The sequence below is a fragment of the Cebus imitator genome, unplaced genomic scaffold, assembly GCF_001604975.1.
Source record: "Cebus imitator isolate Cc_AM_T3 unplaced genomic scaffold, Cebus_imitator-1.0 Scaffold0, whole genome shotgun sequence".
NCBI classification, from domain to species: Eukaryota; Metazoa; Chordata; class Mammalia; order Primates; family Cebidae; genus Cebus; species Cebus imitator.
The window spans coordinates 1271992-1298706 of NW_016107315.1; the positions used below are offsets into that span (position 1 = coordinate 1271992).

The 26715-nt window shown below is 43.4% G+C and overlaps 2 protein-coding genes across 8 annotated transcripts in view; both read left to right on the forward strand.

Moving 5' to 3' along the window:
- SFMBT1 (Scm like with four mbt domains 1) overlaps positions 1-2822 on the forward strand; it is a 157385-nt gene extending 154563 nt beyond the window's left edge. For all 4 annotated transcript variants that reach the window (XM_037728245.1, XM_017536410.2, XM_037728464.1 and 1 more), the window contains 3 exons: positions 74-319; positions 1017-1145; positions 1985-2822. In XM_037728245.1, coding sequence (XP_037584173.1) covers positions 74-319; positions 1017-1145; positions 1985-2125 — 516 coding nt within the window. In that variant the 3' untranslated portion in view covers positions 2126-2822. The remainder of the gene's footprint in view (positions 1-73; positions 320-1016; positions 1146-1984) is intronic.
- Positions 2823-9529: 6707 nt separating this feature from the next.
- STIMATE (STIM activating enhancer) overlaps positions 9530-26715 on the forward strand; it is a 60678-nt gene continuing 43492 nt past the window's right edge. For 3 of the 4 annotated variants that reach the window (XR_001827849.2, XR_001827842.2, XM_037730623.1), the window contains exon 1: positions 9531-9839. Coding sequence is in view for 2 of the 4 variants with exons in the window: in XM_037730623.1 (XP_037586551.1) it covers positions 9680-9839 (160 nt within the window). In the remaining 2 variants the exon portion in view is untranslated. Of the gene's footprint in view, positions 9840-26715 lie in introns of all 4 variants that reach the window. The other variant, XM_017537628.1, reaches the window with a different exon arrangement.

Consider the following 26715-nt stretch of genomic DNA (forward strand, 5'->3'; position numbering starts at 1 on the left):
TTTTTTTTTTAATTATATGAAACCTGAGATTGATGTCCTGAATTTCAATGAGACTTCTCTCCTTTTCCTGCAGGGAAGTGGGGGTGAAGATGAGGATGACCCAGATGAAGGGGATGATGATTCCCTAAGTGAAGGCAGTACATCCGAGCAGCAGGATGAGTTACAGGAAGAATCAGAAATGTCAGAAAAAAAGTCATGCTCCTCCTCTCCCACCCAAAGTGAGATGTCCACATCGCTGCCTCCAGATAGACAAAGGAGAAAAAGGGAGCTTCATACCTTTTCATTTTCTGATGATGAAAATAAACCTCCTTCACCAAAGGTACCATTTAAAAAATAGTTTCTTTTTTATTTTTCTCTCTAGATTTTCCCTCTGGAATATGGTTATTAATGATATTGGCATTCTACTTCTTTCAATACAAACTTATATAGAATTTCCAGGATCTCTTGTAAAGCGATCCCAAGTGCATTGATTTACATGTGTTTCAAGGATTAGTTGAGGTCACCTACTTACAGGGGAGAAGTCTGCGCTAGAGTAGCTGCTTGTTTTAATTAAAGCAAACAAAAAAAATGTTCCATGGCTAGCTTAGTTTTAACTTGTCATTTAGTTTTGGAAAAACTGTCTTTTTAATATTTTTCATAATATATATGATTTGTAGAAAAAGAATTACCCTTTTGATTCTGGTTAAGCCATTTGGTTTAGTATGTTTACTATATACATATGAACATTATATAGCATATACAACACTAAGGAACAGGAATTAAGTTAGTGTTCTATTTTTCTTTGTTAAATTGTCCAAATTATCCTGAAACTTGGAAATTAATTCCCATTGATATTTTGTATTATAAAAGACAAACATTTCCTGAGTACCTACTGCATGTGGGTCTTTGCTGGGAGAAATCGTGTCCTAAGACCACTTTAAATCATGTCTTGAAAGATTATGCATTTATGTAGAGAGACTTTTTTAGGATAAAATAGCCTTACACCTTTTGGTTTGATTGTTTTGTGGGGAATGAAGGAAATACGGATTGAAGTTGCTGAAAGGCTTCACCTGGACAGTAACCCCTTGAAGTGGAGTGTGGCAGACGTTGTGCGGTTCATCAGATCCACTGACTGTGCTCCACTAGCAAGAATATTCCTAGACCAGGTAATCACAGATCTCTATAGTTTTTAGTAATGTCTCTTTAGCAAAGAATTATGGATGTAATAGTCAATAATTTATTTACAAGTTTTAGGAAAAATGTTTTGATCCAAAAGAAAAGAATGTCTTAATTCCATTTTTAGAGGTCGAAAGATAATAAAAAGTTTGTATCAGATTTGCTCCACAGCTGAAACAGATTATCATTGCATTCCAGTTTTTCCCAGGAATTTTATTCCATCCCTCCAATATCAAGTATGCCATGCTTAATTGACCTCATCTTTTCAAAAATAATGATTTGCTTGTTTAAAAAAAATTAGCATCTGTAATGTTAGCCTCTAGAGCGGTGGTCAGTTTTAAGGCAAGCTTGCTGAAACATAAATATTCAGTGGCCTTAAACATTGAAATAAGTTTTGTTTAGATAATTAGGAAGGTTCAAGAGCTTATCAGGTTTTTAATGAATGTTACAGAGTAAGAAAACATTGAAGTTTATAGTTAATACTTTGTTTCAGATTTAGAAGGAGCCCTCTAAAAAGATGGCACAATTAGCTGTCAGTTACAGGGCTGGTTAGTTTACTAAATTTCTATGGGGCATAAACTCTGTGGAATGGATTCTTATCCTTAGTCAGACTTTATTGTGCTCAGTAAAACTTTGTTAATTCTGAAGCTTCATTAGTATGGGGGACTATGGAGTCACTTAAAAAGCAGTGTGTGATACCTAAGACGAAAAAGTAAGGAAAGAAAAGCACAGGGACTCTAATGTTGACAAAGCTAAAGTGAAGAGAGGCTGTCATGATTAAGCTGCCTTTCCATGTGCACATCATAATTTGTCTTTTGTGCTTTAACAGGAAATTGATGGGCAGGCCCTATTACTCCTTACCCTACCCACTGTTCAAGAGTGCATGGACTTAAAATTGGGCCCTGCCATCAAACTTTGCCATCACATAGAAAGGATCAAGTTTGCTTTTTATGAGCAGTTTGCCAACTGAGAAGGACAACCAAAGTGAGCTGGATCTTTGAAGCACAAATGCAGCAAATCCTTCACCCTGCTTTATAAGTGGAACTGTAATAGTCCTGGGGCTCTGGGCCCTGCAGGTGTCAGCTTGCTCTCTTTGCACTTTCGGGGAAGGAAGACTAACAGTGAGGAAGCAAAAACTGTGCACAGAAGTGGATCGCCTGCCAGTGGAAATGTGGACATCTCTTGTTCAGCAGATGGCAGTTTTAAAAAAATTAAGGTTGTAAAGAAAAGACTTATATAAGAAGAAAAGCATTTCCAGTGGTGTGGCCTGAAAACAAAGAATAACCTAGGCTGCTGGAAAGCACCCTTTTGGTTGTTTTCATTCTGTTCCTTCCCATTGTAGATTGAACTTTGTTCTCTGCTTTCTTTTTCTTGGAAAGAGAGGACATAGCTTTAAGTCAGCACTGATTTGGGACTGTGCCTAAGGCATATCAGTGCTTCTTTGTCATTGTGTTTTTAAGCTTTTTAAAATTAAAACAGTTCATTTTGGGGATGATTATGTGGCTCTAGGGTTTTGAATGTATAGTCACACTTTGATCCATTTTAAAATCTATTCTTAGGAGTTCCTTTGTTTACTACCTCTGTTAATAATTGAGCTTACAGCCATGTATGAGGTTTTTTGTATGATGCCATTTTTAAGCTACATGAACACTAAAATTATGACAGAATTTGGAGGGGGGGAATCTGTTTGCTTTCTTAAAAACATAATGTGGGCACTTACACCAGTTCCTTAACTGACCCCATCTAAGAACTCTACTGTTACTGTTATCTATCTTGACCCAGCCTGGGCTGCCTGTGTTAAGTAACATCACAAAGACTGTATTTCCATTTAATTGCTCTCCCCCTTTTCATTCTCAGATGGACTTCAGTGACTTTTATTTTGTGTTTACTTTTCTCTAGAGTTGTTTGTCTACCTCTATTTTATTTCTAGGGGTCTTTACCTTGGGTAAAAATCAGTAGGTGTTCCATGGACCCACAGCGAAGCCTATTTGTCCTTTCCAGGTGTCTCCAGTGTAGAAGCACAGCACAGAAAACATGTTTTGGAGGGTAACACAGAGCATGGGGTTTCTGTAGCAGTGTCCTCAGTGGCTGGCTAAATGTTGAGATGTCGTTAAGGATTTTGGAAACCTCTTTGCCTAGCCACACTTAGACTTTTTTCAGCTAATCCTTTAAATTGAATATAACCTTTAGTCTGAGGATTCCCATTTAAATAACTCAGTATTCTTTTATCTTTAACCCAGCTCAAGTTAACGTGAAACTCCAGGTGAATTTTCACTTATGATTCCATTGCTAGCTATTATAGAATAATAGCATTTGCTGTACTATTCTAGTCATGAGGAGTGAGGAAAAATACATATAGGTTGCCTCCCTTAAATGGTTTGCTTTGCTGAATTTTTTTTAATCTTAATCACCTACAAATTTATAACCCAATCATTCTTCCTCAGGATTTGAAAATGTTTTAAGCCTGCAAACCGGGTAAAGTCTAAACAGCTCTACAAATATAAGGAAATATTGCAAATTTTAATTGATTGAGATTTTTTTTTTCCATTCCCCACCATGCCAAGCTATTTTTGTGGACACTGGCAAATAGTCTGGAGCCTCTCTTCATTGGATAATTCATGGACCAGCTTAACTCAAGCCCTACAACTAAATCATACATTAAAGCATTAACTCTTTGCTTAGGTGCCTACCAGAAAAATCTGGGAAGAAGCTTCATTTAAGTAAAAATTAATATGTTTGAAACATAGAGATCAAGTTTTTAAAAATTAGATTGATTCTGTGTTTGTGAAAGAGAAGGATATATAGGGAATGCTAAGGAATAATTAGCATTAAACATTAAGCTTTTGGTGGGTAGTGGCGGTGGTGGTGGTGATCTTGCTTATTGAAATTTCCTGAGAGTTCAATCAAGGCACTAAGGCAAAGAGGGCCCCTTGAGGAAGAACAGTGGAACAAAATTTCTGGAATTAATGTTTAGGGCCTTTTGTTATTATCTTATTTAGGAAAATGCAATATATTTTCCTAAATAAGATAATATAAGAGGGAATACACCAAACACAAGAACAATGATTACATTATTTTGTCTCTCTTCTGACTTCTCCAGGAACCATGGAATGTTAGAATCACCTCCCTTCACAGGTGAAGGGATGAAGCCCCTGAAGGGTGAAACATACAGCCCTAAGTAGTCTCTGATCTGGGCAGAGTCAGAGCCCGACAGGCTTGTTTACATCATGATTATTCAAGCCCAGCTTTTCTCCTATAGAAAGGCTGACTCTAAATGGTCAAGTAATTGGGTTTCCCTTAATATTTCTTGCATTATCCTACTAAGATAGAGTTTATTAGGCAATTGCTTAAAGAATTCTATCCCCCAGCCCTGACTCCCATGTATTATGTAAGCGAAGATAATTGTTTGGGAATTTAGCACAGGACATTTTTTTAACTTAAAATTTGGATTTCATTTACCTCATAAAACTGTTGGGACTGGGCTGGATAACAATGAAGATCTGGTTACTGTGATGCTGAAACAGTTCAAGCCAGATAATAGCTCACCATGTTGGGGTAAAATGTTGGTATGTTGCACATAAGTGCATGAACTTTGTTTTTTAGAGAGACCAGCTTCTTAAATTTATAACAGTTACATTGTGAGGGAACTGTATTTGTCTGGATTTCACCTGCAGCTGGGCCCACAGCCTGTTGGAGGTCAAAAAATTTCTCATGACTCATTTTTTTTTTTTACCCTGAATTGACAAGTTTAGAAGACAGGTTAATGGACTATTTCATCCTCCTGGACCTTGAAAAGCTGGCTGACCAATATTAGACTAGTACTGCTACATTAGTGTGCTAGGGAAACCCTTTTGCTGCCCATGAAGATTTTCTATGACTTTTTGACTATATTTTGTGGGCTTCTGGGGACTGTGCTGCTTTCCTTTGTAAACCATCTTTATCCTTCTCATTTGAAGCAGAGTTGAAGTGGCTAATGCAGGGAATGCATTAATGGAAGCTTGCACCCCATCTGCCTTTCTTCAGCAATGCAGGTATCTCCTAGCATTTATGTTATAGATATGTGAGGTCGGGGAAGGGTACTTACACCAACCTCTGGAAAAGATGAACTTCTTGGTGAATATTTATTGATTTATAATAGAAGCAAACATAGAAAACTAGTTCAGAACTTAGCCTTAATATGCCTTTTCTCCTGGAAGTAAAATTATTTTCACTGTGAGAGAGAAGACAATTGGACCTTAGCTTCCAGAGAACCTGGATACATTTTATTCACTCTTTAGTACCAATTCAGTCACTATTGTGGTACCTGAATACATTTTAAAAGCTTTAGCAAGCCTTAGGAAGAGTAGGACTCAGAATCATTTCCCTCTCTCAAGCCAAAAAGTGTTTCTGAGGGACACAGAACATCAGGTCATCTAGTTGGGAATATTGGGAAAACTGTCACAGGCAATTATATTTTCTTGGCACCTGTGTCACCAAATATTGTTCTATTTGAGACACCATTTACTGGTTTAGTTGATTCCCACAGAAGCTCTGAGAGAGTTGTTAGTTTAGCCTCAACAGTGGAACACGCCTTGGATTTGAACTCTGATCCTATGTATTGAATATGTGCCGTGTGTGTGCACACACTGATTCAAAAGTGTTCTGCATTATCAGTAGGAAATCTGTTGGCCTTATGAAGCTGAATGAGAAGAAGGCATCACTAGAAAAAAATGAAGTATAAATCTTGGTGGGGACCAGATGCCCCCTTTTCAAGCTTGGATTTCCTTGTCCCTGGGTCCACTGTAAACAACCATATGTTTATCATGGTGCTGACTCAGAAATAGGACAGAGAGCCTCCTGCAAAACCAAAAAGAAATGTTACTTTCTTGCGACTATAATTCTTTGACTTTGTTCACTTCAGATGTTTTACTAGTGAGTTTTGATGACTCCCACCCCTTATGTGAGAATGTGCATACTTTGGAAACTTGAATTTATCCAAACAAGCTACCTATGACTTGGAGTTTGGGCATAAGTTTTAAATTCAATGCTCAGTCCAAACGAATCTGGTTCCAGGCCCACTCCAAGGGTGGTCCCAGGGATGTTTTTTCAGTGCTTGTCCCAGACCACACAGGCAGCGTTGTTTCTGAGGGCAGCATTATGGGGAGATGTAGATGGTGGTTGGTGGCAAATGCACTGCAGAGTCATTTTCTTGGGCATGGTATCTAAGAAGCCTGAGATTTTCACAAGAACCAGCAGAACCAGGAGTGGAGAGTTGGGGAGATAGAGAAGTAGGCCTAAAACTTCCCTCTTACGTCTTTTTTGACTTAATATTTATTTTGACTTATTTTGGGTCTGTCCTGGTGCTATGGCCTATCACAAAGGACTGGTTTAAGAGAGAAGCCACAGCCTTGCGGGACAAGTCTCCAACACCAGCAGAAAAGCATGGACCCTGATCAGTGGGAGGCAAGAGCCTCTCCCATTATTTCTGGAGGCAAATGGTGCCTTCTAGTGAAATGGTGCCACCATTGCTAATGGGGGTGCCTGTTCTCAGGATGTGTGGAAACTCAGGCCTAAGGGTTTCTACATGGTTTATTCAATCTAACTGCATACCTAGCTTAGCAGAATGGAGGTGGACAAAAGTGCTGAAAGGATGAGGGTAGGCTTTTAGGGCAAATCAAGTCACAAAGCAGATGATTGAGGGAGGTTACAAAGCTTAGGCAAAATTAAAGTTGGGCAGTCCCTTAGCTCCTTTTGCAAGAATCTCTGGAGAAGGTAGTTTGAATGTTTCTCTTGAGATTTTAAGTGCTCATTTATTTTCCCTTTTCCCTCCCTTCCTTTCTTCTTCTTCTTTTTTTTTTTTTTTTTGGTTTTTTTTTTTTTTTTTTTTTTTTTTTTTTTTTTTTGGTTGGTTTGTTTGTTTGTTTGTTTGTTTTTCATTGAATATTCTCAAAAGACAATCAGAGGCCTGCCAGGGAGGGACTCCTGGCTGGTTCCAGCACTGTCCTTAGGCCTCTTTTTTAATACTGACTTGGAACTGATGCACTTTGTTTAATGTATTTTGCCTTTTTTTTAAGCTGCTCATTTAGAACAAAATCAAATGCTTATTGCATTGTATCCTTCCTCCTTGCTGTTTTTCCTCTTAATTTCAAAAGTTATGCATTGAAGATAAAAGTACACTTAAGTATGCACAAGAATACCTAATAAAATAACTCCCATCAAGTTTGATGGTATAATTTCAAAGGATTAAAAAAAAACTATTTTGGATTAATATTTTGCGTGTTTTTTTGTAAATATGATTGTATATAAACTTGTGGTACATTATGACAGTTTTAAGTGGTTGTGAGAAAACTAAGGAAAACAGGTCTTAAGCTATGTTTAACCTTAACTTTGTGCTGATTTGACAACAAGGAAGGCATTTTGGCCAGAGTAAATTTTTCAAAACTCTTTCCAGTGGGACCTCAGAGAATCATTTCCAAATGGATGAGAAATTCCTTCCTACTTTAATAAAATTCCAGAATTCTTTCCCCTCTCTTGCTGTCTCAACCTTTCCCTTCTAGATTTAGGTGCTTTTTAATTCCAGTTCAGGAAAGATAGGAAGAGCAGAATTTCTCCACAGCAACCCTGCTCCTGGCATTGGGGATTCTGCCTCTGATCTCTGACGACTGCTTGTTTGTTCCTCTGTGAGCCTTAAGGATTCCTCCACAGCTGGATGTGCAGAACAATTCTTTGTCAAAAACATCACTTTTCAGCTCTGTGTGCAGTTTTCCTTGAGCTGCCTGTGTCTTCAATCAATAATCTCCCTACGCCCAACTACAGTCTCTTCTGCTTTAAGATGTAGCCTCTTGTTTGATTCTCTCTAAACGTGAACTGCTAACTGTTGAGCATCCTCATAAGATCCCTCTTAGAATAAAGACAGTCATGGAATTTTAATTTTCCCTTATCCATTTGTTTTCTTAATCTGATTTTCTGTATTTGCCCACGGCCAGTACTTGTGGAGAGCTTAAAATTTTATAAATTAAAATTCCATTTAAATTAAGCATTTTGTCGCATGTTCTCTGTGCCAGGCACTATGTTGAATTTGAATTGAAGGGTGAATAAAAACCATTCCTGCCCTCAGGAGGCTCACACATAGCTGTAGGAGGGAGACATTTCTACAGCTGTCAAACTTAGCAGTCTGAGAAGTTTTGGTGGAATGGTACACACAGGGTAATCTGGGAGCAAGAGGGAAAGAGAGAGGTCAGGTAGGCCTTGACACATGAGGAGCAGTTCATGGGGCAGGGAAAAGGGAATGGCATCCATGCAGCAAAGGCATAGAGGTGTGAAAATGTAAGAGAAGGCTGGAGAACTGCATTTTTATTCTCTAATCAGGTTAATATTCCTGTTCACCAAGAGAGCTTTTAGATAGCATTTAACCCTCTTAGGTAATTGGAATGGGGGGGCCTATTTAATAGGGAAACTCTTTCCTAGAGATGATATTTACTGTTGAAAACATGTAGCTCAGCATCAACTGGATTCACACCATGTGTTCACTGACGTTCTGCAGCAGGAAGATCAGGGGCTCTAGAGCACCAACAAGATGTGTCCTGCCTGAGAGAGCCTAGACTGGACCCGGAAGGTTGGATGAGAGAATGGGGACTCGGGCTCTTGGAAAAGGCAGAGTGCAAGTTCTGAGGAGTTGGAAAGGGTTAAATGGGAGTCTGTGCAGGGGGAGTTGGAGCCTGGCAAATACCAACCATTTGTCTTTTATGCTCAAAAGATAGTTGTGCACCCTAAGTGAATAAAGTGGGATATGTGCATGTCAGGTTTTCAGTGTGAAACGTTGTATATTTCAAAATGAAAGTGATTGGATTCAGGTGATCATTTAAATTATGTCTATGAAAAAAAGAAAATAGACTCGATAAGCCTTGAGCTAGGGAAGTAGGAAAAAGACTAATGTCTGGGTTGGAAGGAAGACTCCTGTGCTCAGTCTTAGATTGTTTTCCTTATTCACTCGCTTCAGAATAATCCAGGCTGCAAACTATTGGGCCCCACCCCACAACTACTGAATCGGGATCTCTGAGGGTGGAATCCAGGAATGTTAATAAATTCTCCGGGATATAAGGGATTTGCCTTAGAGGGAAAAATAATTTGGCCACAGGCCGTCCTAGCTCCTACCTCTGGACCTGGAGCTTGTGATTCCCGGCTCTCATTCCGGTCTGCGCTGGCGGCCCACCTGGCCTGTCTACCTGCGGGCGTGGCGCTGCTCGAGGCGGGAGTGGGACCCGCGACCCCGCCCCCTGGGCCGGTCGGAGACCTGCCCCTCAGGGGGGAGGAGTCGCGGCCGAGGCCCGCCCCCAGCCAGGGCTGCGCCAATTAGGCGCCGCGGTCTCAGACGTCGGGTTACGCGCGGCGCGGAGTCGGCCGCCGGGCGGAGGTACCGGCTCGGGCTTGGGCTTGGGCTTGGGCTCGGGCTCGGGCTCCCGGCTGCGGGTTTGGCGGCGCGGCCTCGGCAGGCAGCGAGGCCGGGCGGGCCCTGGGCCCCCGCGCCCCTCCCGCCAGGCCTGCGATGCAGGGCCCCGCCGGGAACGCGAGCCGCGGACTGCCGGGCGGGCCGCCCTCCACAGTCGCGTCCGGGGCGGGCCGCTGCGAGAGCGGCGCGCTGATGCACAGCTTCGGCATCTTCCTGCAGGGGCTGCTCGGCGTCGTGGCCTTCAGCACGTTAATGCGTGAGTCTGGGACCCCCTCCCCTCCTGAGGCCCTGCGCGGCAGCCGCGGCCCAGACGCCCCTGGGGTCCCTCCTGCGCGGAGAGTTCCAGCCTGGGGACCCGAATCCTTCCTCCCCCGCAAACCCAGGCTGGGCATTCCCACACTAGGGGGTATGCCTAGTCTGAGCCCCTCGCCTACTCGCCGTAGCCTCCAGCCGGGAGCGACCCTTCCCCTTTCCACCTTAAATGTCTGTCTTCTGAGACGCCAGCCTAAAATTCGCCCACCTCCCACCTTGCCATTTCGAATTGTTACCCCACTTCCCAGCCTGGAGTCATGACCCCCAAGGGTGACATCCCCTTGTCCGTCCCGTCTCAGGGGCTCTTCGTGCTTAGAACCCCCATCCCTCAATCCCCAGTGGGATACTGAGCTCTTTTCTGCTCCTTCACTCTTCGAGGATTCACCCGTTCACATTTAAATCCTGCTACTTTGCATCCCTTTCAACACCTGGAGTTGTTAGGTCCCTGCCTTTCGTTTCCCAGCCCCCGCCTCCCTCTCCGTGGCCCTTCTCCCTCAGCTCTATTTTCCCCTTTTTCAGGGCAGGACCACCTAGACTGCCTTCTTCCCAAGATTGCCTTCCTCTCCTTTCTTCCAGAACAGGCCCACCTGTTCAATCTCTGTCCCAAGCTTTCCTAATAAGCTGCATCTATAGCTTCCCCTGGCTGTTTCCTTTCCCAACCCACTTTTATTCTTTATATTTTAAGTTTCCTTTTCCATGAAACTTGGGCAACCTAGTGGCTGAATAGAGAAGGAAGCCCTCACCCTGTTGTCATGTGAGCTGTGAGGTAGGGGTTTCTGTTTTTCTTCGTGTACGTCCTTCCCTTCTTAAAGTAACAAGAAGTTTTGTTCGGCATGTAAGCCTAGGAGTGCCCTTGTGGTTGGGTTTTAGAGGGAAGGAAAGGTTATAATTGTGCAGAGTCATTAATTCCAAAATTGACTTGTTCTCAAAATTTCCCCTCTGTGCTTGTGTGGGCAGTGTGGAGAGTTCCTGCAGAAAGTATGCTTTGGGGGTACTCAGGAGGGATCCTGCAGCTGTGTCCCTATGTCTTTTAGGGTTCAGTTGCTGGAGTGGCCACCTTGCTTGTTTATAACTTGGGGTTTCTTTGAGTGAATGCTCTCAGGCTTTAGGTAACCCTAAAGAGTCTCTGATGATGGATACCGCTTTTTTTCCGGTGGCCTGGCCTTGATAAGTCTTACATCTGTCTATGTTTGCCACTTTTTCTTTCCTTTTTAATCCCAACTTGCCTTGCTTTTTCTCTGCTAAACAAATACCCACTTGTTCCCACAGTAATAATTTATGGCAACTTAGCCAAAATCCGCTGCTGACTTGAGCACATGTACTGTATGTGTGTGTTTTCAAGACATGGTGAGTGGGTCTTCACACCCCTTCTACTTCTCTCTCCTTCAGACACCCTTCCTTTCTCTCTGAAGGAACTGTAGTTTACATTTTTATTTTGCTCCCTAACCTGAGGTTTCTTAGCCTAGCTCTAGCTGTTTCCATGGGTTTGATTGATGCTGATGGCCCAGCTTATCCCCTAGGGTTTGACACTTGCAATTCAGAGAAGGAAATGTGATTATGACAGGGCAGAGTTGCTCGCAGCTGAGAAGTGTGCCGGGTTGAATGTGTTCAGAGTGGAGTCTTCAGGGACATACTCACTTCTTTACTTAATCTTCAGTGTGAGCACATGTGCAAATCCCACTGTGGTTGATGCTTTCTGTGTGCAGAGATTGGACTAGAAAGCAGTCTCTTGCTCAGTGTGAGGCTTGACCTGGACAGAGCTCGTGGAAATGGCTGGTGTGTCCTGGGGTGATGTGGGGTAGGAGTGGTGGGGGGAAGAGTTGGAAAGGCTAGAGCCATGTCTGCCCTGACACATAAATGGAGGTAAAAGCAAGAGCCTCCTCCCCCTGCCTAGAAGCAGACAGAGCAGGCCAGGGCAATTGCATTCTAGGAGCTAGACAAGGAGAAGCCCACTGACTGGGATGCAGTCAGGGTGGGGCCATTCTTATCTCTCAAATTTCTTGGTCCTGTTGAAATAGAACTGCTGGGAAGAGGAAGCAATCTCTAAGGTGGAAGAGGAAAGGGATGGAGGTAGCCGGAAGGAAGTACACCTGTAAGCCATTTGGCTTTGTCCTGGGCTTCTGGTCCTCCCCGTCAGAGTCTGCCTTCTCAGTCTGGCGGAGCTGCCAGGAGGGGCATGTGGTAAAGGCCAGGCTCCCCTGATGAGGCTCCCCCTTGCAGCCCTTGAGAAAGGGAAGTCAGTATGTTAAAGTGAGGCCACTCCCTCCTTCCTCAGTTCTGTTATCATCTTCAAACATTTAAAATACCAGCCAGTCTGTTCTGAGCAGTTTAAACACCCCTATCCTTTCAGGGGCTGTTTTTGAGGTCACAGTCTTTTTCCCTTCCGAGTACCTGTGGCCATTGAGACAGTGGGCTCCTTGCCTCTCTTCTGGAATGCGTCCCCAGTCCTGACAGCAAATACTGTTGTTTCCTGTTGGACCAGCTCTGACTGTAGAATGAACCCACTTCCCTGCAGACAAGCTGTGAGGTAATTTTCCTTACTTCACCTCTCTGATTTAAGTGACTCCTCAGGCCACTGTCTATATGTTCCTTTTTCTATCCAGAAAATTTACTTTTTTCTCCACTTACACATTGCTGTGTTTTTTTCACCTTGTGGGGGCTGTTGTCCTGAAGGAAGATTACGTGTATAGTTAATGTCTCTGGGGAAGATTCTGGTTCTGCAAGGATTTCTCATTCTGATGCTTTGACAGACTTCTTGCTTTACTGTGTAGGGTTTATAGACCCTTTCCGTCCAGGCTGTTGGGAACGTATATGCCAGGTCATGCATGGTAGCCCGTTCCTCATGCTGCATAAACACACAGACTGTTACAGGCCACCACCCATACGCATGTCCCAGTGTCAGCACTGCTTTGTTGAGTTGGCAGGCTTTCTAGAGGCTCCAGCTAATAAGGTAGCCTGTGTACGCAAGGAAAGGCAAACATATTCAGAGTCAAGCATATGAAGATACTTTCCACCTAGAATTTTCTGAAGTGTCTACTAGGTATCTGCATAGAAAGAAATGCTTTAAACAAGGGGGCTTTGTCACAGTCTGCCTGCCAAACAATTCCTCGTTTTGGTGGCTTTGTTTATAGTCTGTGACTTGACAAAGTTGCCCAGCTAGGGTCTCAGCAGAACAGAGCTGAGCAGTCCTAGAGCTCAGCAAACCGTTCCAGTACAGGGTAGCCACCCAGCTGTCAGCCAAAGGTCGTGTTGGCCAGTGTGTGTGTTGGCATTTGGGGGTATTTACTCTCAGGACATGTGAATGTAAAGCAAACTCAAGCCTCCCTCACCCTGCACAGTCAGGGTTCTGGGCTGAAGTGTAGACAGAATTGGTTTTTAATAAAACAAGCATTTTGAGAGCTTGGATAAATCTGCCTGCCTATTTTTATTATAGACATGGGGGCTAGCCAACTGGGAGAAGTGTGTCCGTGTTTTACAAAAACACTGCTGACATTGAGAAGTGATAGCTTTTTTCCTGCGATCCAAAGTAAAATCACAAACCAGTCCACCCAGCTTTGATATCTTAAAGGAGAGTTTCTAGGGTTTTCTGCAGGTAAACTGGCCTCCCTGTGTGCTCTGTGTGAACAGACTCATGTTGGCACAACCTTGCCTATGATCACCTCCCCCCACCCCATTCTGGTTTTTATCTCTAAAAATGTCAAACGTAGAAAAGATGAAAAATAATACACTGAATATCTGTCTGCTGTCTATCTAGATTTAGCAGTTATTCACATTTTGTCACATTTGTTTTATCTCTTTATGCTTTTTTTTTTTTCGGCTGAGCCATTTGAAGGTAAGTTGCAACCAGCCTCACGTTTTATTGCTAAATACTTCAGCTAAGTCTCCCCAACATAAAGACAGTCTCCCACATAACCACAATTTCATCATCATGCTTCAGAATTAATAATAACTCCATGATACCACCTCATATCCAGTCCACAGTCACATTTCTCCAAATGTCACAAGTCTTTTATAGCTGGAGTTTTTAAAAACTAAGATCCAATCAAGGTCCACACATTGTGTTTGGTTATGTTTTCAGTCACTTTTATTTCTAGAAGAATCTCCTCCTATACATACTCATACCCCCACCTTTTTTTTTTTTTTTTTTTTTTTTTTTTTTTTTTTTTTTTTTTTTAATGTTTCTGACTTTTTGAAGAGTCCTGGCTGCTTGTTGTGTGGAGTGCCCCACATTCAGGAGTTGTCTGGTTATTTCCTTGCGGTGTTTGAATTGTTTCATTGACCCCTGTTTCTAGTAACTGCTCCAAACTGGAGTAGTTTGGTCTGGAGCAGTTATTAGATTCAGATACCCTGTTTTATGCCAAGAATATGCCATAAGCGGCGCTGTATATTTCATGTTACATTCCACCTGGAGGCATGTAACACTAGGCTGTCCCAGTATTAGTGTTAATAAGGTTGATGACTTGGTGGTGGTGGTGGTTGGAAGACCTCTCAGCCTCTCCTTTGTAAAGGTACATCCTCCCCTGGGCAATTAACAAGGGGTCTCTGCAGTGATAATACTTTGATATGATGTGAATACTCTGTTGCCCAATAGCCTTTCACCCAGTGATTACCTCCTCCTGGTAAAATAACAAAATACAGTGACAGCTGAATTGGAGCTGGATCTAATGAGTGAAGGCGCCTGTCTGTGGGTCTGGCACCCAGCACAGACTCAATCAGTGTTGCTGTCCTTTCCTCCCTCTGGAGCGCCAGCACAGCCAAAGGAAGAATAGCCCTTTTTCCATTTCAGGCTGGTGTGTGGCCAGTGTTAGCACACTGGCTGGTTCCGAGCTTTTATTTTTAGAAAGTTTTCAGGTTTTCTAAATGTTTATTTATTTGGTAGTATTTGTCCATAATGGCGATCTTTTGCTTTATTTATCATGTAACTTCATTAATTTGGAATAAAATCAGGACAAGAGGAAGTTGTCTGAATTAGGGGACAATCTGAGTTGTACAGTAACTCATCAAATGCCTTTTTTTAAACTTTTAAACACCTCTCTGTTGGCCACATGTTACCCCTGTTGGGGCCTATCAGGCTTCCGCTGCTTTATTACCTGTTTAAAGTCCTTTGCAGTTAGTATATCTGCGCAAATTTGAAGATTTGTTGAAGGGGATTTACAAGTGGTTAAAAGTAACAGGATCCCTGGCTCTGGATCCAGCCTGACCTGGCATCCATGTCTGCTTCACTCTGCCATATAGTGCCCCTGAGTAACTTCTGCATTTCTCAAAGCTTCAGTTTCCTCCCCAGTAACATGTGGACAATAATCTGTCTTTTCTGGGGCTGTGGAGATGGAAAGAATGTCTGTGATGAAGCTGGGTTGGTGTCAGGCACATGTTAGGCCGTCCGTGGCGGTGTGTCTTCATCCTTGTTACTACATTGTTTGTATTGATGAGCTGGGTTGAAGAATGTTTCACAAATGCTTAAGTAACTTATTTTCTGAATTAGATTAAACGTTTCCCTTTCTTTCTTGTTTGTACAGTGTCTTTACCTTTAGCCCTCTTCGTAGAGTGCATAGTAGTGAAAAAAAAAAAAAAGAAAACACCTTTAGCCCAGCCAGCACAGTGAGTGTGAATCCAGATTAGCATGTGCCAAAACTGCGTGGCTTTAGTGGCCATAATAATCTTCCTTGACCTAACCTTTCTTGTGTTTTCACCCGAAGGGCCCCATGTGGGCTCTGAGAGAGAGGGCAGTGGGTGTCTGGGGCTGCCCCACTTCCAGGTGATCAACCTGCTTCAAGTCGCTGGCTTTTCTCTGCCCAGGGCCCGTGATAGTAGAGGATCGCTGGCTTCTTTCCTGCAGCTTGCTCTTCACTGAGTCCCTAGCGTGCTGGCTCACTCACGGGAACCCTGTACAAGAAACAGTCAGTGAGCCGGTGAAGTGTCTTGTACAAGGGCTCCTGGTGAGTAAGAGCAGACCTGAAATGTCAGCTGGGTCCCTGGGACCCCAGACACTCTGAGCCCCTTCCTCTGTCCTGCCTGCTTTTTCCACCCCTCTTTCCACACAGGTGCATTTTCTCATTACTCTGTATCTATAGCTGCTTCACCTCATTTTTTTCTATCTCAACAATTTTGATTTTCTTTCTTGATAATTATTTTTATTTAAGTAATTTTATTTAAAGCATTATTGTTTTATGACTTGATAACATTACAAATATAAATTTGAAATGACTCATCAATCATTTCATGCATATATGAGTCACACCTTAGGTCTGCCTTTCTGGGCCTTTGTGAAGGTTTTCCTTGGCTGGGCAGAGGGTGGTGATCCTACCCCAAGGCTGAGGTCTAGCATCTGAGGTGGAGGCACCTCCGCCCTAACCCAGAGCAGCAGAAGCCCTTTGCACAGAGTCCCTTTTCTCACTGGTGAGGAGGGGTCTCCAGGGCTCTGGGTGGCTTCAGGTTACCTGCTGATTTTCACAGAGTTTATTTCCCTGTTGCTTGCCATATGACTCCTCCATAAGGAAGGTCGTTAATAATCTTGAGGCTTACCCTGAAGAGTTAGCCTTTTCCTCATATGCATATATGCATATATGTATGCATAGAAGCAGTTGTTGAGTCTCTTTTGGATTACTCCACTGCTGGGAAAGAAAGCTATCCATTGAATCCAGAGTTTTTCAGCCTGGCACTGATGGCATTTTGGATGAGATAATTCTTTCTTGTGCAAGGCTGTCCTGTGCATTGCAAGGCATTTAGCAGCATCCCCAGCCTGCCTCTACCCACTAATGCCAGTAGCACCTCTCATTGTAACAACCAAAAATGTCTCCTGACATCACCGGCTGTCCCCTGGGGGGCTAAATGGCCTCTGTTTAAGAACCACTGCATCAGTTCAGTTTGTGAATTACTCAGCAAACTCATATTTGCTCTAGAAAAACAGATTAGAAGGTCAGTGTGTTGTTTCCAAAGTATAAGAACAGTGGATTATTAGGATCTCTTAAGTACTTTAGTGCCAAGCCCAGTATTGGATGTTTCCTTGATGAAAAGCTGAGACTGATCCTCAGTCCTTGAGGGGCTCACAGCTGGAACAGGCTGCAGGCAGGCAGGCAGGCAGGCAATTCCAGTAAAGCGTGAAGAGCGTTGTAGAAGTGTGAACACACTGGAGAGGGGGAATAAAGGGTTCCGCCTGGGGACTTGAGGAAGTGTCCCTGAGGAAGCTCCACCTGAGCACAAGGCTGAGGGCTCTCGACCTGGCGTGGGGGTGGGGGACGCTGGTGATGCTGAAGGTTCACGTAGAAGGGACCAGTGCTGGAGAGGGTGGAGGCAGAGGGTCTCAGAAAAAAGAGGCAGTGTACTCGGAGGCTTTCCAGAGAGGCTTCCTTATTCCATTTCAGGCCTCTTTTACGAGTGCATTTAAAGAAGATGAATTAAATTACTGGGTGTCAAGTCAGGGTTTGCATTTACTACATGCTCCGTTTGGATTATTTCTCTGAGAATCTTTCTTTTAAAGCAGTTTTATATCTCATGTGGCAGTTCCTGAGGAACATACACTGTTTATCTTTGGGGCCGCAGAAGAAGAAACAGGGCACCCCGTAACCTCCTGGCCCCTGTCCTCTTGGCTGTGCCTTCTGAGATAGACGGTGGTGATGTGGACAGACATGCTGTGCTCACCAGGGCCGGGCATTTAGTCCCTACACAGCCTGAGAAGTAGGGACTGGTGCTGTCTCCATCTTACAGATGAGGAGATTGAGTCGCAGAGGGGTTAAGTAACCTGCCCAAAGTCGCACAGCCAGTAAGTGGTAGAGCTAGGCAGTGTGGCTGTGCAGACCTTCCGTTCTGATGGTAACAAAGCAGCTCCTTATGTTAACTTTTATGGATTGTCTGCCACAGTCCACGCAGATGTGGAGAAAGTAGATATACTTCCAGCCTGGATTGTGTGCAGCTCTCGAGGTGTGGGCACCGTGTCATGCTGGGCTAGGCAAGCCCTGGGAACCACTGTCGCCCACTGAGCATGGTCTCAGGCCTTGGAAGAGTTGGGCTTCGCTACAGAACACCTCTGACAGAAGTCCAGTTGTCGGTTCATTCTGAAAATTCTGTGCCTACCACGGCAGGATCGTCATGCTCCAAAATCGCCTTAGCGCCTATGAGAAGCCCTCTCCCTTGACTTCACACAGCCCTGTCTAATATCACATGTCCTCCCTGTACGTCTTCTGGCTTGTCATTCTAAGGGGCATTTTGTGCCATAAGCAGGTTCCACTCAAGCCATTTTGGGGAGGAGGAGGCAGAGGCTGGTGGGCTCAGTACACTGAGGTCAGGTTTCATGGTGGACGTTGGGCGGGGTGGCACGAGGAAGGAGGGAGAGGCTGGGGATACCCAACCAGTGTTTTCTTGGCTTTAAAACTTCTTTTAAAGATATGGTGTTGTGTATTCATGGTTTTTCCTATCACCAACCATTGATGGGCATCCACAGCTTTCATGCTTTTTCTTTATTTCTTGTATACAGTGTAGGTCAAGACACATATGGGGCCAATTCTGCCTTTTCCTACATTCATCTTACTTGAAATGCTTCCTCCGCCAAGCTTTTGTCTAGTCCATGGGCTTTTCCAGACCTCTTCAGCTCATCTGTGTTCTTCGTGGGCTTTTCCATTTTGTTAGAAGACATCTTCACTTATGAAATGATGTAGAGGGATGAGGTAGTCATGATGCATTTAAATAACTTAAGCATAAGACACTGTCCTATAGGCATAGTTCACACACAGCCACACGGTGCATGCTGTGTCCTTCTGCCCAGCGCCCTGTGCTGTGTGCACCATTGGATCATTAGAGCAGCTTTCTATTTGGCTGGGGAGTTTTGGGCCAAAATATCTACAGGCGATTACCTCAAGCAGGACTCTCTGTACGCAGTTTGTGTGCATCCAGTCTTCGCACGGGAGGAGTGGAGTGTGTCGGGGAGACTTGCTTAGAGTGCATTTAAGCAAGCATGTTACTGATGTGACTACCCCTCACTTGACAGCGTTTGGCCATGGGGTGTCTGAGGCAGCCCATTGTGCTTTATAAGTCTGCCATTCCATTGTGCCCTGACCCTCAGTCCAAGCCCTGGAGCAAATGGGTGTCCAGAAGCACTGAGAGGCTGGAGATGAGGGACATGTGTTGCAGTCCTGAAGATACAGTATAGGGAGATTCAAGTGTGTTTTTCCTGTCAAGAGCCCTGGCTTTATTCTAACCTCAGATTTCTGTGAGAAATCTCATCAATTACTGGCAAAAAAAAAATCTGATTCTGTTATATGAAGTTAGAGCAAACAGGGATGCTAAATTGCCTATTAATCCATTTAGCAGATTACATATTGATTTTTCCCAATGTGTTTAAATAAATCATTTTCTAATATCCTAAATAGGTAAAAAACCTTCAGGGAAACGTACAGCACACATGCCATAGTCTCACCGTGGAGCTGGGTTGGAATGTCGCTGCTGTGGATGGGAGTGTATCCTGGGCACAGCCATTTTATAGTGAGATCTCATTCTCTCAGTCATGGAGGTCCTCGGGACAGGCCAGTGTGGACATGGTGACGGATGAAGTTTGGACTGGGGTGATGTGAGGCATAAGGGCATGGAGGCAAGTGGTGGATAGGAGAGGCACTGTCTCATAGCATTTGCTAGCCCACGTTCTGTTTCATGTGAACCACTGAGACATGCCAGGAAGCTGCTTGGTGCTTGTTCCCACTGACTGTAACTGCTGTGGTGCTACCCGTCGTCCCTCTTAGCCTAGGTCTAAGGCAGCATCCTTGTGTTTTGCAGGACAGCCTGGCTTCTGAGCCTACTGCCCCCATCCTCCTCTTTCCCAGCTTTTCCTGTGCTGCGAACATTGCCCCACCACGGTCTATTTTGCATCCTGGGCCAACCCAGGAGAGCAGCCACTTCATCAGATTCTGGGATCCAGCAGAATGCCACAGGGCTGCTCTTATCCTAGCATTATACCTGTCAAACCCATTCCTGCCTCATCCACTTACAATATTCCCCATTCCTTTTCTCCTTCCTCCCCACCTAACTCCATCCTATTCATCTTATAAGAAACCTTTCCTAATGATCTTAGCCCACATCACTCTTCTTTGAAGTCTGTAGGATATCCAGTCTGTGTGGTACAGGGTAGGCCTCTGCTTGTGTTTGGGTCCAGGCGACAGCCAGGCTGTGCTGCACACGGTGCCACCTGATGATGCTCTGGCGAAGTGCTCCTCCAGTCCAAGTTTGCTCCTGAGCAGTGTGATCTTGGGAGGTGGAAGGAGACTGGGATTATTTTCTTTTCTAACCACTAAATACCTCAGAATTCATTTTCTAAGGACACAGGTGTTATTTTATGTAACCACAATACAGTGATCAAAACTCAGGAAGTGTAACATTAATATGTTATTAACAATCCACAGTCCATATTCACATTTCATCAATTGCACAAAGACTGTCATTGCTTTTTTCTCCTGGTCCAGGGGCATACTTGGCAGTTAGTTGCCACATTGCTGTAGTCTTCTTTAGTGTAGGATTGTTCCTTAGCCTTTCTTTGTCTTTCCTAGCCTTGACACTTCCGAGAAGTACAGACCAGTGATTCTGGTCCCAGTTTGGGTTTGTCTGGTATTTTCTCATGATTACATTCAGGTTACATGTTTTTGGCAGGGCTGCTGCCTGCATATGTGATGCCATGGCCTACTCAGTGTGTCAGTTGATTCCAGCGTTGATGAAGGTTTCTTTGATAACTTGGGTAGGGTTGCTCCTCCAGCTCTCTCCACTGTGAAGTTACAGTTTTCTCCTTTGTAATTAATCACTGATTTACAGGGAGATATTTTGAGACAATGTAAATATAGGATCTGTTTTCAGTCTTCCTTGGAAAGCCTCCCTCGGTTGAGAGGGAGCCGCAGATATAGAGTGAAGGTCCTCTGGCCAGTTTTTTATCTGGTAACTATCTGGTGACAATACTGAGTCACATTTGTAGAGTACTCATTACATGCCAAGTCTTTTAAATGCTTCACATATGTTGACTCATTTGCTTTTCATATTCTCACTATGAGATGAGCACTCATACCATCTTATTTTATACCTGGGAAAACAGACACTGAGAGGTTAAGCCTCTTGTCTAAGGCTGTGACAACCCCTGAGTGGCAGAACTGGAATTCAAACCCGGTGGGCCTCACTGCTGCGCTGGGGCCTTACACCCCCTACCATTCTGCTTGCATGCTGCCATGGGCAGCATACATGTGTGCTGCTGGACACACGACGCTGCTTCCCGACCTCTGTGGGCTCCTCTCCTCTGCCTGTGGAGACCTTCAACACCATGTAGTCCCCACCGTCCCTGACCTGCTTGGTTTTTTGACTGAGAGCCTCACTGAAATCTTTTTTCTAGGCATGATAGACAGACTGGGAAGAAGCCAAAAGCTTTTCACTTTGAGATTGGAGTCCATGGGCCTTGTCCTGGAAGCCAGAGGAATCCTTCCTATGTGGATAAATTTAACATTTGAGCCTATGTTAAAGGATGAGGAGGCTTTTGCCCGTGAAGGAGTAACAGATATAGAACTTGCCCATCTACTGTAAGCAACCAGAAAACAGGCCAAAATATATGAAGCAACTTTGCAAACATTGGACAGCAGGCATCAGAACAGTGAGCCTAAAGAATAATGAGGTGAGCCCTATGGTCTTCCCACCAACATTCTGCTGGAGGCAGTTTCCAGATCTCAGAGCAGTTAGGAGGAACCCATGTGAAGCCCAGCAGTCTCGCTGCATTGAGAAGACAGATATGAGAAGGCCAACACAACTGGAATTTGCAGGGGACAGTATGGAGAATAAAGAGCTATGCAGAAGAAAAGCTCTCTACCTTAGCTTAGGGGTCTTCTTGAGACTTTTTATGAACAGATCTGTTGTGTGAGGCAAAACTCAGGCAGCAAGTTGAAGAACTACTGCTGGAGAACTGTAAGTAGAACTGCTTCCAGGACTGAGAGGCATTTGAGTTCTTTCCAGATGGAGCAGAGGGACATTGTTGAACACCTGAGATGTCCTGTGGACCCCTCAAAGAGTCGTCATGCCTTCATATTAGCTTTCGTCTAGCTCTAGAGAAGAGTACAAAGTTTAAAAACAAACCTCGAAGCCATAATACAAAAATTGACTAGAAATAGGTCACAGACTGGGAGAAAATACTTGCAAATATGACTATCTGACCAGGTGCTTATAACCAGAATATGTAAAGAATTCTTAGAACAAAAAAAAAAAAAAAAAATGCAATTTAAAAATGGGCAAAGGATCTGAAGACATTTCTCCAGAAAAGATACACAAATGACCAATAAGCATATGAAAAGATGCTCAATATCATTACTCATCAGGAAAATGCAAATTAAAATAATGATGAGATACCAATACATACCCACAAGACAAGAATGGCTAAAATTAAAATTGGCCAACAATACCAAGATTAGAATAGAATATGAACTTTGGAACTCCTATGCTTTGCTGGTAAAAATGCAAAATGGTACAACCACTTTGGAAAATTGTTTGAAAGTTTCTTATAAAAGAAAATTAAATGTACCGTACAACTCAGCAGTTTCACCCCTAGAGATTTACCCAAGAGAAGAAAAAACATATGGCCATAAAAGGACATGGGCACGAATATTTATAGCAACTTCATTTGTAATTGCCCCAAACTAGAAACAATTCAGATGTTCAATGATACATGAATGGATAAACAAGTCATGATATATTCATATAGTGGAATAAATATCAGCAGCAAAAAGGAACAGACTGTTGATATGTCCAACAACATGATTGAATCTCATGGTTGAGTATGCTGAACAAAAGAAGCCAGATAAAAAGAATACATACTGAATGACTCCATTTATGTGAAATTCTAGAAAGGGGAATTCCAGTCTATAGTGACAGCAGATTAGTGGTTGCCTTGGGGTAGTAGGAATGGGACTGACTGCAAAGGGACTCAAAGGAACTTTTTGGGGGCCTGGCATGGTGGCTCATGCCTGTAATCCCAGCACTTTGGGAGCCTGAGACAGGCGGATCACTTGAATTCAGGAGTTTGAGACCAGCCTGGCCAACATGGTGAAACCCTGTCTCTATTAAATATACAAAAATTAGCTAGGCATGGTGGCACATGCCTGTAGTCCCAGCTACTCCGGAGGGAGAGGCAGGGAACTGCTTGAACCTGGGAAGCAGAGGTTGCAGTGAGCCCAGATTGCACCACTGCACTGCAGCCTGGCCGACAGGGCCAGACTCCATCTCAAAAAAACAACACAAAAAAAACACTTTTTAGGTGATGTAAATTACTATATCTTGATTGTAGTAGTGTTACATCAGTGTGCACATTTCTCACAACTCACTGAACTGTATGCGTAATGTAAGTGCATTTTTGTTATGTAAATTTTACCTCAGGATTGTTTTAGAAGAGAAGGGGGAAAAAAGCCTTGAAATCATCAAGGTGCTCTACAGAGTTCACTGCTTGCCCAAACAAACTTCAGTGCTCACTAAAGGCAGACAAAATCTAAACGCTTGACAGTGTAACTAACAACCATGCTGTATAGCCCCAGTCAACAATTTCTAGACAGATTAGAGAAAGAAGCAGGAAATTGTGATCTATAATCAGGAGAAAAATCAGCCAATATAAATAGACCAAGAAATTACAGAAATTTTAGAATCACTAAGAAAGGATTGAAAAATAGTTATAAATATGCTAAAGTTTAAAGAAAAATTGGGTTATAATGAGCACAATGAAAGAAAAGCAAAGCAAATGGGACTTCTAGAACTGAAAATACAATTTCTGAAAAATTCATGGACTTATAAACAGAAAATTAGACTATGAAAGAATAGCCTACTTGAAAACATAACAACAGAAGCTTTATAAATTAAAGCACAGAGAGAAGAAAGGCTGAAAAAAACAAAAAAGGAACAGAGCCTTAGTGTCTCATATTAAAATATCGAAGGTCTAAAATGTGATTGGATTTCCTAAAGAGGCAAGGAGGAAAAGGCAGAAAAATATTTGAAAAAATAATGACCGAACATTTTCCAAAGTTGATGAAAATTATAAACTCACAGATCTAAGAAACTTAATGAACCCCAGGCAAGATAAACACAACAAAAAGCACCCTAAGCCATATCATAAACTGTTGAAAAACAGATGATAAAAAGAAAACTGTAAAAGCAACCAGAGGAAAAGAAGACATTATATACTGAGAAATAAACATAAGAACTAATATGGACCTTTTGTCAAGGTATTCAAGCTGAAGACAATGGAACAATATCTTTAAAGTCCTGAAAGTAAAAGCCTGTCAATCTAGCATTCTGTAGCCAATGAGAAATACCTTTTATAAATGAAGGCAGATTAAAAAATTGGATGAAAACACTTTGATACTTCCTCAGCCAAAGCAAATGTCTTCAAACCTGGTAGTGACCATTCCAACTCAGCTCCTTGGCCCTTTATAAGTTTTGACATCTTTAGTTACCATCTCAAGAGTTAAATGTGATAGTAACAAGTTACAGACATTTGGAAGAAATTGAGTTGCTTTCTTTAGTTAAAAACTGCTTGCCACCACAATAATGAGAAGCAGTACAGGGATGTGGTTTTAGGCTCCTAGAAGCCATGCTGGGAAATCATGTGCTCTCAGCGTCTCCTGTTTATGATCCCTTTCTCCATCCTCCTGTGCACTGCTGTGGCCGACTCTGAGGGCCAGGTGCTAAGCCCTTCTTCATACCCCCCGTGGCATCAATTTTGTCCAAACTGCCCTTGTTAGCAGACTCTTCATTGCACTGATAGGATGCCCCTTGTTTGGGGAAATGAGAAACCAAATTTAGTTTAAAATAACTTTTTTGGTTGTTGAAGTAGAATAGGGGAAAGGAAATCTGCTTTAGGGGTGGACAGAAACACTGTGGTGACTACTTCTAGTGCTTTGTTCTTTTTTCCTACCTTGAAGAGCTGTTAGCCAAGTAGGTCAACAAAGAGCATGAGCGCATCAGCCAGAACTGAATTTGAAAGGAAAGCAGCAGCTTCAAGTTCCCCCCTTGAAAGATGCATCCATGCCGCATCCAGTAAAAATGTCCTGAGAATTTAGAATGACAAATGTGGCAGGTCTCCTCCATGATGGACCCAATCATCCCCACCCACGATGTTCACACCCCTGTATAGTCCCTGTGCACATTGTGTTAAGGTTTATTTATGAGACCAGTAGAAGGTTCCAGAAGTGAAGGCCTGTGGCTTCCAGGATCAGGTTATTATGAGGACTGCAGCTTCCATCTTGGGGGTGCTTGCTTGCTGGCCTGCTCTCTACTGGGTCTCTTGCCCTGAGCAAAGACAGCCACCATGTCTCAAGGATATCCAGCAATCCTGTGAAGAGACCCACATGGTGGGGAGCTAAGGACCCCAGCCCCCTGCCCTATATGAGCCTTTTCAGAAGCGCATCCTCTAGCCTCAGTCAAGGCTACTAGTGCTGTAGCCCTGGCTGATAGATTGGCTGCAGCCTTAGGAGAGAACATGAGCCAGAACTCTGCAGTCAATAGTAAATATTCACTGCTTTAGGCCATTAAGTTTTATAGTGATTCATGACACAGTGGTACAAAACTAACATAGCAAAGCTTTGAGAGAAGTTAGGAGACTTGATCCCTGTTCTCTAAGAGTCCACAGCCTGCCTAAGAAGGCAGATCACTGGAACAAGTAACTAACTATTCTAGGCTTGTATGCTAAGTGGGCAAAGGCTGATTCATGTATATTTACCTGTTGGACTTAGCAGTTGGATTTCATCTTAGAAAGCCGGGCTGTCGGAATCCCAGAGTGAGTTGTAGCATTGCTGTGCCTCCCGAGTTCTTGAAGGTATTTACACAGGCTCAGAGATACCAGCAAACCTCTCATCCAGAGTAGGAGTCAGCTACTTTTTCAGTCCTAAGGATTTCAGAGAGGCAGTTTATCACGTTCTTATATGTGCCTTACCATTAGCAAGCCTACCTGATTCTCACTGCTTACATTTTTTTTTTTTTTTTTTTTTTTTTTTTTGAGACAGTTTCACTCTTCTTTCCCAGCCTGGAGTGCAGTGGTACAATCTCAGCTCCCTGCAACCTCCGCCTCCCAGGTTCAAGAGATTCTCCTGCCTCAGCCTCCCAAGTAGCTGGGATTATAGGCATGCACCACCACATCTGGCTAATTTTTTATTTTTAGTAGAGATGAGATTTCACCATGTTGGTCAGGCTAGTCTTGAACTCCTGACCTCAAGTGATCTACTCGCCTCGGCCTCCAAAGTGCTGGGATTACAGGAGTGAGCCACCGCCCCCAGTCTTACTGCTTACATTTTAACTGGTAGGAAATCTGAACTTCTACAATCCACACTGGATTGTTGAACAAAGGTAAATTTCAGCCTCTCTTTGTTATATAATGAGCCTTTGAGTTGAATGTGGGAGTCAAATGGGCTAATACCGAAAGAGCCAGCTCATTCCATTTGTGGTGACTTTCTACACATTTTCAGTCTTCTCAGTTGTGTGGCTTTGTTTCAGTACCTTCTTTGGAAAGTGGCAGTTGATGGATCTTCATTTTCCTCCGAGCTCTTTTGAAGGTACCAGCAGCCCCAGGAGCTCTGTCTCCAATGCTGTGGGAACAGAATTGCGAATGGAGCTTGGCTGAGTCTTTGTTCTCTGCTGTGAGCACTCCCAGTAGGTTTCTCCCCAGCCACCTGCTCTTCTCCTGTCCCTAGAATGTGCTGCGACACAGTCACCACTCTCCGGATTCTTGTAGCAAATGGTTTGGTCTTTTTTTCTTTATACTTATAATGGATATGTAATAGTTGTATGTATTTGTTGTTTGGTCCAGTCTTGACAGTGTTTTAACTCTGCTTTCT